General features: G+C 38.6%; 1 protein-coding gene across 2 annotated transcripts in view; it reads right to left on the bottom strand.

Moving 5' to 3' along the window:
* usp34 (ubiquitin specific peptidase 34) overlaps positions 1–12,013 on the bottom strand; it is a 56,227-nt gene that overhangs the window by 42,128 nt on the left and 2,086 nt on the right. For both annotated transcript variants that reach the window (XM_085275889.1, XM_085275890.1), the window contains exons 2-3: positions 4,458–4,548; positions 505–1,066 (exon numbers count right to left, since the gene is read on the bottom strand). In XM_085275889.1, coding sequence (XP_085132015.1) covers positions 505–1,066; positions 4,458–4,548 — 653 coding nt within the window. The remainder of the gene's footprint in view (positions 1–504; positions 1,067–4,457; positions 4,549–12,013) is intronic.

Here is a 12,013-nt window from a genome sequence, read left to right as displayed (position 1 = left end):
CCTAAAATGTAAGATAAGATAAGATAACCTTTATTAGTCCCACACGTGGGAAATTTGTTTTGTCACAGCAGGAAGTGGACAGTGCAAAAGTTATGAGGCAAAAATTAGAATACAATGTATTCTAATGTAGAAGATCAGTAAATACAAGTTTCTTAGTCACAGCCCACACTTGTCACAATCAAAGCATTTTTTAAGGTGCTTAAAGAGAAGAATGTGTTTTGGCACTGCCATCAGAGAAAAGACAATGCATCTGTGTTCATCATATAATCTCACATAATCTAAGAAGAAAAACACTAGGCAAAACATAGCCTTAAGAGCAAAACCATGTAAACTGCATAAATAGATATGGTATGACTGAACGGCCACATTTAATGTGGTGATGAAGCCAGGAGGTATTTGCTAAATGTGTCAGCCAATAACTAAACAGTCTACAGTAGAGAAAGAGGAAACCTTGACCACTGTGGGTGTGGTGATGTGTCAGGTGTGTTATCCAAGACTCCTCACCTCTATGGTGGGATGTGTGTTGTGTTTGTAAGCTGTGTAGAGGGGGAACTGGATCTGGAAGATCTTGGCTGCACATAGCAACAGTTTCTCCCTCTCCTCCGTGCTCCAGGAGCTGAAGGGATCTTGACTGTCCTGGTTACTTTCAATGCCACATGCCACATCGTCCCCACTCCTGGATTCAATGCTGGCATCCCCAGATCCAAGAACATCTACTTGAGATTCAGCAGACTGGTTCTGGCCCTGATCCTGGGTCTGGGGCTTGTTCTGGTTTAGGTCTGGCGTATCAGCATCCTCTTCAGCCGAGTCTCTTTCCACATTCACAGGCTCGTCTTCACCAGGTGAGTGTGGCTGGGGGAGGGTGACAGGTGCGGTCTCACCTCCACTCCATTCAGACCCCGCCCCCTCTGCCCCAGATACGCCTCTTTTGTGAGTGTGGTCCTCAACGCTGAAGAGTCTCTCTCTCAGGCTGCTGATCTGAGCAATGACCAGGTTGATGAGGGCGTAGACTAGCTGGTTAAAAACCTCCAAATGCTTGTACTCCTTGAAGCAGCAGAGACATTGCCTGGATACAAAAAAAAAAAAAAAAAAAAAAAAAAAAAAAAAAAAGCACACATACAAAAAAAGAAGCAATAAACACAAAGGAATCAGAAGCTTAAAGAGTGCTCAGAGGATTGAAATTCCTTGTAGTATATTAAAAATGAACAACAAGTTTAGAAGTGTGAGGCCTTTTGTTACATTCCTCATGTTATTTTGTAATACTACTGTTTTTCTGCTATTGTATAAGAGAGGTGAAGGGTGATAGTAAAGAAGAAAAACAATTTAACAAAATATTTTATGTATTTGTTAATCTCTATTTATCTCTGTGTCATTTTGGCAATTTTGTAATCATTTATGGATGCGCTAGATTTTCTTCAGTCGCTGGCTGTCACAGTGTAAGTATGAAAGGGGAGGAGGAGCAGAGCATACCGTGCTCATAACAGCTCATAGCACCAAACACTTCCAAATAAATGCCTTAATTCATTTAAAACCAAAGATGGGCAGAGGACCCCCAATTACAAAACAGTTATCCTACTGGAAACACAAAACAATGCTCTGGTAGACACCATCAGTAGACACCATCAGTAGCAAAAAAGAAAACTCTTTATTATGAGGACTCATAAAAGTGAGCAAAAAAAAAAAAAAAGCGGTGGGAATGTAGAAAAAATACCAAAAAAAAAAAAAAAGTACGCTATGGAGCCTGACCAGTGACATAAACAAATAACCATAAATCATTAAAAAAATACAATAAAATAAAAATAAATAAAGGAAAGAAAAAAAATGTTGGGTGCAAGAAAAAAAAGCCACTGTTGAAAGAAACCAAGTCTATAAAATCCCAGTAAAATAAATTTAAGTTTGTGGTTCAACATGACAAACTGTGGAGAAGTTCCAGGGTTATGAATACTTTTTTTTGTATGTCCTGTCCAGCACTGTAGCAATGAGAATCTCTGAATCTCTTATTCTCTGAAGACTAGGGCTGCCACAAACGATTATTCTGATAGTCGACTAATCAGATCTTGCATCCATTGGACGTAAAACGTACAGCTTATTGCACCAGTAGCATCTGCTCTTATATAACTATCATTAGCTTACAGCTTTAAGTGTTTAAGGTCTGTGCTAACTAAAAATAAAGACAAGATGATAGTTTATTAAATTGTAATGAAATTTGCAGATTGTTTCGGTGAAGTTTAATAAACTCAGCCATCTGCTCCTTGCTAAGATATAACAGGACACCGGAGTATATTCTCACACTTCTGATAATCAGCTGTCTGCTTGACGTTTATTCAGCTGTGTAAAAACTATAATTTAATCTCAAGTTATCTAAATTACTTATATATCATGTTTAACCTGAGTAGTGAAAGACGGCGGTGGGTTTGAAAACGATTTGGTGTTCTCAGCGGCTCTAGTGAGCCTTGCACCCCGGCTAGCTATCGAATTGGTGGGTAACAGACGTCTCAGAAAACGTCGGAGCGCTTTTGAAAATATGTGGTGTCCTGACAAACTGAGCAGATATTTGAGGTTTACACAGCTACATTCTCGCCTGAAAATATGTTAAATGTTTATTTTGTGACCCAAAAATATTAAAACTAACAAGCAGTCGCCATTGTTGGAAACTGAGCAGGGCCGCTATGAATTCTGGGACACTGCTTCTTCTTCTTTGGGGTTTAACGGCAGCAGTCATCCTTCTTCATGCAGTGCTGCCATCTTCTGTTTCAGTCCGCTATTACACTCTTAAATCCTACTACTTATTCCTGCCCTTTGGGATCTTACAAAGCTTCAAACGGCGCGTTGACAATTAAATCGGTCGTGGACAATTTTGATAGTCGACTAATCGTGGCAGCCCTACTGAAGACCAATGCCTTTCTGAAGTAGACCATCACAGCTTTTGCTATACTGATCCACTTGATTCTCATATTTTATTTCAGCCTTTACTATTGTTACTTTTTTTTGCCTCCACCCATTTTGAGTTATTACAAATCAGAACAGACAGGACCGGGGGACAGGAAAGAGAAAGATAGAGGTTGGGAAAACACTTAATAGAAGGAGAAGGGAAGAAAAATAGAGGAGAAGAGGGATAGAGAAAGAGAAGACAACGAAAATCTGTTTGATCACCAGCTGAGAGAAAAAGAAAAAAGGCAAAAAGAGGACAACAGTGTCAGGAAAACCACAGCAACCACCAATATAAGCATCAGTAACAATAAATAATAAATCTTGAAGGAGCAGCATACAGTACTAATAATGCATGAGGTTTAGAGGCAGCAGCCAACCAAGACAGTGTGTGTCTGTGAGTACCTGTTTGTACACCTGTGTGAACACTTGTGTCACATCTGTGACTATGAGTGCGCTTATGTTCAGAAGATTTCTCCATGCAAGTATTTTCTAATGGTGACCCTGCAACTGCCTCTGTGTGCACACAACCATCAAGTCACTAAGCTCCTGGACCAGGCACCCAGGAATATTCTGCTTAGGTGGACAGGTGTCTGTCCCCCTCAGGGAAGACCTGCAACTAAGCAGGTAGCTGAAATCCTTCGATTAGATTCTCCTCAAACAAGTGTATTGACTGTCATGTTACATTACATTAGGGTAGAAGGAAGTTCAGCTTTAAATTTCTTAACAAATTCTAGAAAAATAAAGTACTTGTGAGTGGAAATAAACTGTTGAAGTATGAAGTAAAAGTATTGATTTATCAGGAAGCCTGCTATTTTAACTCTAGAAAGACTAAAGAATTACTCAGAGAACGGCACAAATCAGAAAAGAAAAGAGTTTTTGGTAGTGTTGGATGAATGATTTAACAACTCTGGGATGTTCAGTTCAATCACCAAATATAAGCAAATGATAAACTACAGTCCTTCTATATAAGGCACTTTTGTCATCAGCTGACCTCGACCATCACCCAGATTAGACCGTGTTCTTCTCTCACAAACGAGGAATGCTTCTCTTTGGAAATAAAAGTTTTCAGAAGACCATGTTTTGAATATTTATTTATCTAAGTGAAGGTTATCAGAGAATGGAGCTACAGATTTATTACAGCAAAGTTATTTTGATACCTGAGACACCAAACCAAAGGCTTCCATTCCTCTACCGCTTCACCGCCTTGCTCAAAAGCAGCTGAACTATGATTGCTGTTCTTCAACATGACTGAATATATGGGTATTCAACCCTGTTTGTTAATTGTTTACAGTAATAAAGCATAAATCTACAAATACGGTACCAATGGGCCAAAAAGTCTGACCCACAGTGTAAGAAAAATACTACGCTGAACACCAACAAACCAACAAGAACAATTCAGCAGCTAGTGAAGGGATTCAATTTCAGATATTTCAATCTTACCAAAAAAGAAGAAGAAAAAAAACCCCACACCACACACACAATGAAGAAAAGCAGAAGCATGATGACTGATTTTCTGAAGCACTGACCTCTGAGTCCAGGAGCTGATGTAGCCCAGCACTCGGAGAGCATGTTCCTTCTTCAGCTGAAAGCTTCCTTCGCTGCTGTCTGCATCTGATACTGAGGAGAAACAGTACAGAATACTTATCAGAGAACAGCTAGACAATTCCCTTCGATTTACTACAATCAGAATCCAACCAATGTAGGATTCTTAAGGACGATACCAAGAGCAATATCCAACGATTTAAAAAAAAAAAAAAAAAAAGAAAAAAGAAAAAATATGCAAGATATCAACTGACATTTTATTTTTCCTTTCAGACACACAAAGCATAAACACATATGCCAAACATTTGTTATTGAAGTTACTTATGAGTCATTAATATGATATGACAAAATGTAAAACTCAGCACCAAGTCTCCAACATCATAAATGTTATGTGCCAATGTATGAACACACTGTTGATGGATGCTACCATAATATTTTTGCTGACTTGATAAAACACCTACAGAGCACAAAAAGATCATAGTGAAGTTTCCCCACACTGTTGTTGGTCTTCTTAAGTCGCCTGTGCAAGTCTTTTTGTGTGTGTGTGTGTGTGTGTGTGTGTGTGTGTGTGTGTGTGTGTGTGTGTGTGTGTGTGTATATATCTAATATGGTAAATCTGGATAAATTCAAGGGCAATATTTAAACAGTAGATCAAGACCCCCAAGTTTCCATCTGCCTTGTTTATGTCTTTTCTTTCTATTCTAAAATGTAAAACAATTCAAAAAATTAAAAGAGGAGGACAACATCAGAATACCACCTTTATCATTTAATTACCACTGAGTATTGATATTAGCTTAAAAAGGATTCTATCAGATTTGGAGTCCAGATTGAAACATGTTAAACACTGGCACCATACTTGGACTGTGTCTAAAGTTTCTGTCCTTGTATTCAGTTCCACCCAGCTCAGGGGATTCAAGTGCCTTCTGCTGAATTGCTGACCTCCTTTGGCAGCCAAAACAGACAAAAAGTGTCAACAATAAGAGTTTAATAACCCATCTCAGCAGGACTCCTCAATCAACCTGAAGTGAATGTCCTCAGCTCTGTATGTGAACAGAAACTCCTCAGAGGCTTCAGGAACAAGATCGAGCCCGCACTATTTCGAGATGGGATGAGGGATGTCATTTTGCTGCTTTCAGCTCAGCATGGATATAGATATAAAGCAGGAGAACACCTGCACTGTGTGATCACACTCCTCAGCAGTGACTAACATTCAGTCACACTGGAAGCATTTTAACACGAATGTTCCAGGTGTGACACTATAACACATGCATTTCAACTAAAATGTATTTTTGAAAGGAAACAGAGGTTAAATGCTATTGGCAACAATACTCAGCTAGGCTGTGACATTAAGGCTACGTTCACACTGCAGGTCTTAATGCTCAATTCCAATTTTTTGATCGAATCCGATTTTTTTTGTCTGCTTGTTCACACTACAAATAAAATGTGACAGCAAACGCGCTCTGGCGTGAACCCTCAAAGCGGCCGCATGCGCAAAAGAAGACGTCACACACAACGCGCTCTGTTTAGACCCAGTTTCCCAATTTTGCTTTAAGTTATAAAGTTATTTTGTTATTTACATATGGCCAAATAACTACTATACTACTACTATCCTTATAGCTGTTTTAGAGAGGAGCAGTGCGTCTACACTGGATAGCCAAGAAGCCTTCACGATGTCTCCTCGGGCGCTTCTCCTGCGCTGATAATTGCCGTCTGTCTTGTGTCAGTGACGTAAAAGACGGACTCAATGCGACATGGCCATTCAAACAGCAGTCGCTGTATGTATCGGATTCAGTACCACATACGAAAGTGACCCAGGTCGGATTTGAAAATATCGGATTTGTGCCGTTCACACTGTGATACCATGAATGGGTCAATATGGGTCAAAAAAGTCAGATTGATGCGCTTTCGCCTGCAGTGTGAACGTAGCCTTAAACAATGCTCACTTCGTACAAAAATGATCACCGATGTCATTACAGTCACTGGATATTCTCTTTTTCAGGCCACTCTCAGAAAACTCAGCCCAATCTATGTGGTGCCTACAATCATGCCAAATTTAATAATATAGTGAATAAAATATTGTGTTAACAATAAAACCTTTACCTTTGTGCCTCGGTATATTAGCTGATATTTTCAAAGATAAGTGTTTCAAGTTAAAGTTAAAATAAATTGGGTATATTCAGTCTTGATATTGGCAGAATGTCCCCCACTGTATCTCTTTATCTCTCTTCTTGTGCAGTTCTTCTGTTCTGTGTGTTACACAACACAGCTAGCAAATACTGTTATACCTAGTGGATAACGTTACATTAATCTTGTGCAGCATCACCATCTCTCCATCCTATGACTCTTGGTATTTACAGTCCTGTCAGCGCACAGCCTTCATTGGTAGTCATATCAATCTCTGGTTTTGAGGTTGATTATCACTGGCCTGGGTCTGAATGCCTCTTTAGTCAATCTACTCACCACTCAAAATGTCGAAGTGAAACTTATAAAGTTTGTTAACAATAACCATGGAGAAGCTAACCCTGGCCATCAGCGACATACCAATACAGCATCCCAACAATGATAAAGATGCTTTGGTAACCTAGCAACAATAAAAGACAGATGCTCTTTTTGAAAAACTGCTCTCTGTGGTCACAGACCCTTTGCTTGTCTATTAGAAATTAATCAATACTGCCATACAGAGGAATAAACCATGTAACTATGACTTTAGCAGTACAGCCCAATCCTAGATTAGAGTATATGACTGTGAGTTAAGAATTTGTGTGGTTCAGAATTTGGGTGTAAACATTTGCTTTCCATTTTACAGAGAGGTAGAGATAAACAAAAGCAATACTGGTGGCTTCTACAAATCACGCACACTGTAAGTGCCGCCTTGTCCTACGGCCCTACAAGGCGGTAGGACAAACTACGAGCACACTTCCTTCTGCATCTTCAACGTGATTAAGACAATTTTGTTGAGTTTCCTACCTACTTTCTTGAACCATTTTGTTCATTACTACTATTACTACTTAGAGCTTTCATCTAAAAGGCAAAGTGTCCAAAAAATTATTTTTTTAAGAAACCACACAGATTAGTTGTGTAAAGAAACATCAGTTAAATAAAGATCAGTGCAGTAAAGAGAGTTTCTGTTTCTCTCTCACACATACACATTGATGCAAATCTGAGGTCAAAGGTCACCCACAGTCACAGCACATGGATCTGCCCGTCTAGCTGACAGAGCTGTCACAGCTGACAGCACCCTGCTGGCGAACCATCCATCTCACCCCTACATAATGGTCACACTACTGTGTATCAGCTGGGTTGTAAAATCTTCTTCCCCCCCCTCTCCATTCCCTATAATAAGCCAAAGAAAAAGTTCAGCAGTTGCCATGGTGAAGTGGTGAAAGGCCAGCATCAGCAGTAATCTGTTTAAACCATGTGGAAGTATATGGCGTATCAGCACACAGCAAATATTAACCTTCATTTAACTTCAATACAAGAATAAAATGTGAGACTTCTTAAAAGAAGTTAAATCCACAAAACCCTTTGTTAGCCAAGTAAAACAGGCTCAATACTTTAACTATACGTTTACATGCATAGCCACCCTTGAAAAGGCCCGTTTTAATCCAGAACTGTGATGTATTACAGTAGCGTTGTGGTTTAGGTGCAGAGAGCCAGGTACTTTATCTACACTGGTAATGCACAGCTTTAGTCTGCACAAAATCACCAGCTAATTGTATTCACACTATGAGCCACTGCCAACATTAACATAACATTAGCTTACTGATCTTAGCTGAACAGCACAAGGTTCTATACTAAATTACAAAGCTAAAAGCTACAATACAGTGAATTATAGAAATGGGATCAACTGCAGCAGGCAAAACCTACATGTACTAAATGTCCATGAAACATAGCAGAGTGATGAGATTTTAAGGTAATTATAAGAAGATTGTGAAAGCTGATGTTTGTTTGTTTTTTAATATTTCGAGAATAATCAAACTTCTTCTTATGATAAGGTCATGGTTTCAATTCTTAATATCACTCCTTTCACTAGTATTGAACCTTAAGAGATGTGTGAACATCTAACTTCTTTGTTTACGAAATTGCACAAATGAGAGCTGGGCGATAGAACAATAACGATATGTATTGCGAAATAACTTTTTCTCGATAGAAAAGTTAAACCATTGTGATAGGCCTCATCTCTCCTGTCCTCAAAAAAGAACAGCCAATCCAAATTGACTAGCGCAGAGCCGAACCAATCACAGCCGCAGCGTCACGTCACGTGACTTGTTACGTACAGCACAAGTGCCAAGCCGCACATGTGTATTTGTTTGGGAAGCAGCCAGCCGCCGTGCCGCCCGGGTATTGGAGGAAATGAGTGTGCTGACTAGAGGAAACATCAACCGAGCGTGACCGAAGGTTACCGAAGAGAAAACAGATGATGGTTCCAATGCCGGAGATTGTCGAACGGAAGAGCCATAGAAGTTCCGTAGTGTGAAGGTATTTCGGCTATTTCAAGTCTGACAAAAAACAGAGTAGCGTGCACTGTAAATGTGCCGAAAGCAAGTCTGGAAATACAATAAAGCGGTGCAGCTCAATCTGACTGGAAGCGCTAATTCGTCATTCGGCTTTTGTCAGACTAAAGTAACTGTTAAAACTGTTTGAAAAGCTCAGCTATACAACAAGGAGAGATTGAGAATTTCCTTTTAGTTCTCAGTTTATTTGATATTGACAAAAGTTAGTCAGTTTTGTCTGTTCTTCTGTAAAACAAACTAAGATTTATTTTTAGAATTAATATTTTGTTTCTAAGTGGAATTGACAGTTTAGTCTGTTTTGTTTGTTCTATTTTGAAACTTAAACGCTTTAGTGGCTGCCTTTTGTGTAGTTTGCAATATTTGTCTTTATTTATCTGAAAAAGTCTCATGTTCCTTAAGTACATCTACCCTGTTGAACTTATTATGGGAAATAAATATTTAAATAAAAACAAGCTGCTGATTATTTCACATTTTACTTGTGAGCAACGGCACATTTAAATCTTACAAATATAGTTATTTGGCTGATATCGTGATGTATATCGTTATTGCCTGAAATGAAAAAAAACATATTGTGATATGAAAAAATCTTATATCGCCCAGCTCTAGCACAAATTAGAGCCAATATGTTCCTCCTCTGCTTTGACTCTTCATAAAGTGTGAGCTGCTCTGCTGCTTTTAGCAGTCTGAGCCTGTTTCTCTCATTGGTAAAGAAAATTATAACTTAGCTTAAGCCAGCTTCTTGTCCCAGTCTCACTGATGTAGTCTGCTTTTTAAAAGCTCTGGGAAACTACTGGGCCAAATATTAAAACTATTATTAACACCAGTCTCACTTCTGGAATTGTGCCTGCTTACTTTAAACAAGCTGTGATGCAACCTCTCATTATACAAAACAAATTTGGATCCTTCTGTTGTCTCTAGTTTTAGGCCTTAGTGTTTTTTCTGGCTCTTAAATCAGAATAATACTGATATGTTCTTACCTTCTATTTATTGTTTTATTAATTAAACCGTGTGGTGTTTTCTGCCTTATATAGCACTCTGTAAAACTATTGTGTTAAAAAATTTACCTTTAAATAAAATTGGATTGAATAAACTGGAAGTGAAGGGAGATGCAGAAATTGTAGTGACTCCAATCATTTGTCATATCTGTATTTTTACGGTAACATTTTTAAGACAATAGTGCATTTCCAGCTTTTGGGGAATGGTCTGGGTTTAGCCCTTTCCTGTTTCAACATAACAATGTCCCCAAAGGCAAGCCCACAAAGAGCAGTTTTTCTCACTTTGCTGTATAAGAGCGTATAGTTCGACCCCAGCAAGCACCTCTGGGATCGAATGAAAATGCAACCTTTGACTAGTATCTGTTCTTTAACTCGCACATTAAGGAAATATCTAGTATTGCATTGTGTTCTTTCATTTGTGCAATATTGCTAAAATTACAAACATCCTAAAAAACTAATCCATGTGACTTCTTCACATTAGCAGGCTGTTCTAAAGCCCCCAGAATACTGACAGGGTCTAGAAACAGATTACATAATACCTTCTCTTCACCGACTCCCTATTTAATCCACAATTGAATTTGAAATCCATAAAAACATATAAAGTCATAAATGATAATGAACCATCATATCTTTAAGATGTCTTGGTATCATATGATCCCAATGGAGCATGTTGCTCCCAGACTGCAGGCTTACATGCAATTCTCACATTTTCCAAAAGTTAGAAAAATAAAAATGCACCTAGTTGTTGCCCTGATTTTTCAGGCTGCTAAGACACAGACACAAAGTAAATTTTGGTATCACTGTTGTCCTTTTCAAAAGTCTATTTATACTTCTCTAAACTAAACCACAACTCTGAAGTTTTCACACTAAAAAAAAAAAAAAGCAAGATCTCTGTTTTAGGGGTCCTAGTGTGGCCAATAGACATATACACTGCTGAAACCTAACAATTATATGAGTAAACCATTTGTGGATTTTAGTGCCTCATTTAACAGCAAAATAAACAACATGTGCTTTGGTTCCTCAATATGTAAGTATCTGACTTCTTTACCAGACGCCCACAGCAACTTTGAAAACAGCTCTTTAACCACCGTCCTGAACACACAAAACTCAGGTTATGTTCCCAGTTCAAAACTGTTCAACCTCTACTCATAAACCTCTACTACACTTAAGTGCAATAATCTTTTCTGGCATCGTTGTATTTTTACTCAGTTGTATATAGCATTCGTATTCTATTTTTATCTTATTGTATATTTTTATTCTATTTTATTCTACTGTATATAGTATATTATTTTATTCTATTCTATTCTGTACAGCTGTGTACTGTATTTATTCTTATTGTATTGTAATTTTTGTGTCATAACTTTTGCACTGTCCACTTCCTGCTGTGACAAAACAAATTTCCCACGTGTGGGACTAATAAAGGTTATCTTATCTTATCTTATCAATGCAAATTTGCAATTTGGTCTGATCACTGACAATGAAACACCTTACAGGTTTCAAATGGCACGTTTGGCATACTGCTGTGAGAAGAGCAGCCTGGTCCTTAAAACTTATAAAAACCAATGAACTGATCGAAGACTGGGAATAGGAACAGGAAGTATAGCCCACCTGCCCCTTCACATATGTGGCAAAGTAGTAGAGACTGAAGTTCCTTGGATTTAACTTGCCCAAACCTTTGACTTGGACATTCAAAACCCAAAGCCTGGTCAAAAAAGTCCAAAGACTATTTTTCCTAAAATATCTGAAACAAGCACAGCTCTCTGAAAAACTTCGGCTAGCATTCAATAGAACCACGACTGACAGTATCCTTACAAACTGGATCACGCTGTGATACAGAGTCTGCACAGCTGCTAAGCTGAAGCCTCTACACAGTGTAATGAAGACTGCAAAGCATGTGATGGGGTTGGAACTCCCAAAGCCAGAAGACATTTACATCAACCATCTGTGGAAGAAGGCTGAAAGCATCATGTCAGTCACTTCACACACCCTCTATTTGATCTTTTGCCACCAGGCAAACGATGCAGATCAATA

This window comes from Mchenga conophoros, linkage group LG6 (assembly GCF_057382185.1).
Source record: "Mchenga conophoros isolate Kocher_MC1m ecotype Shallow Benthic linkage group LG6, M_conophoros_male_GT1.1, whole genome shotgun sequence".
Lineage (NCBI taxonomy): Eukaryota > Metazoa > Chordata > Actinopteri > Cichliformes > Cichlidae > Mchenga > Mchenga conophoros.
The sequence above is the reverse complement of the archived record's forward strand: the minus strand, read 5'-3'. Positions and strand labels throughout refer to the sequence as shown.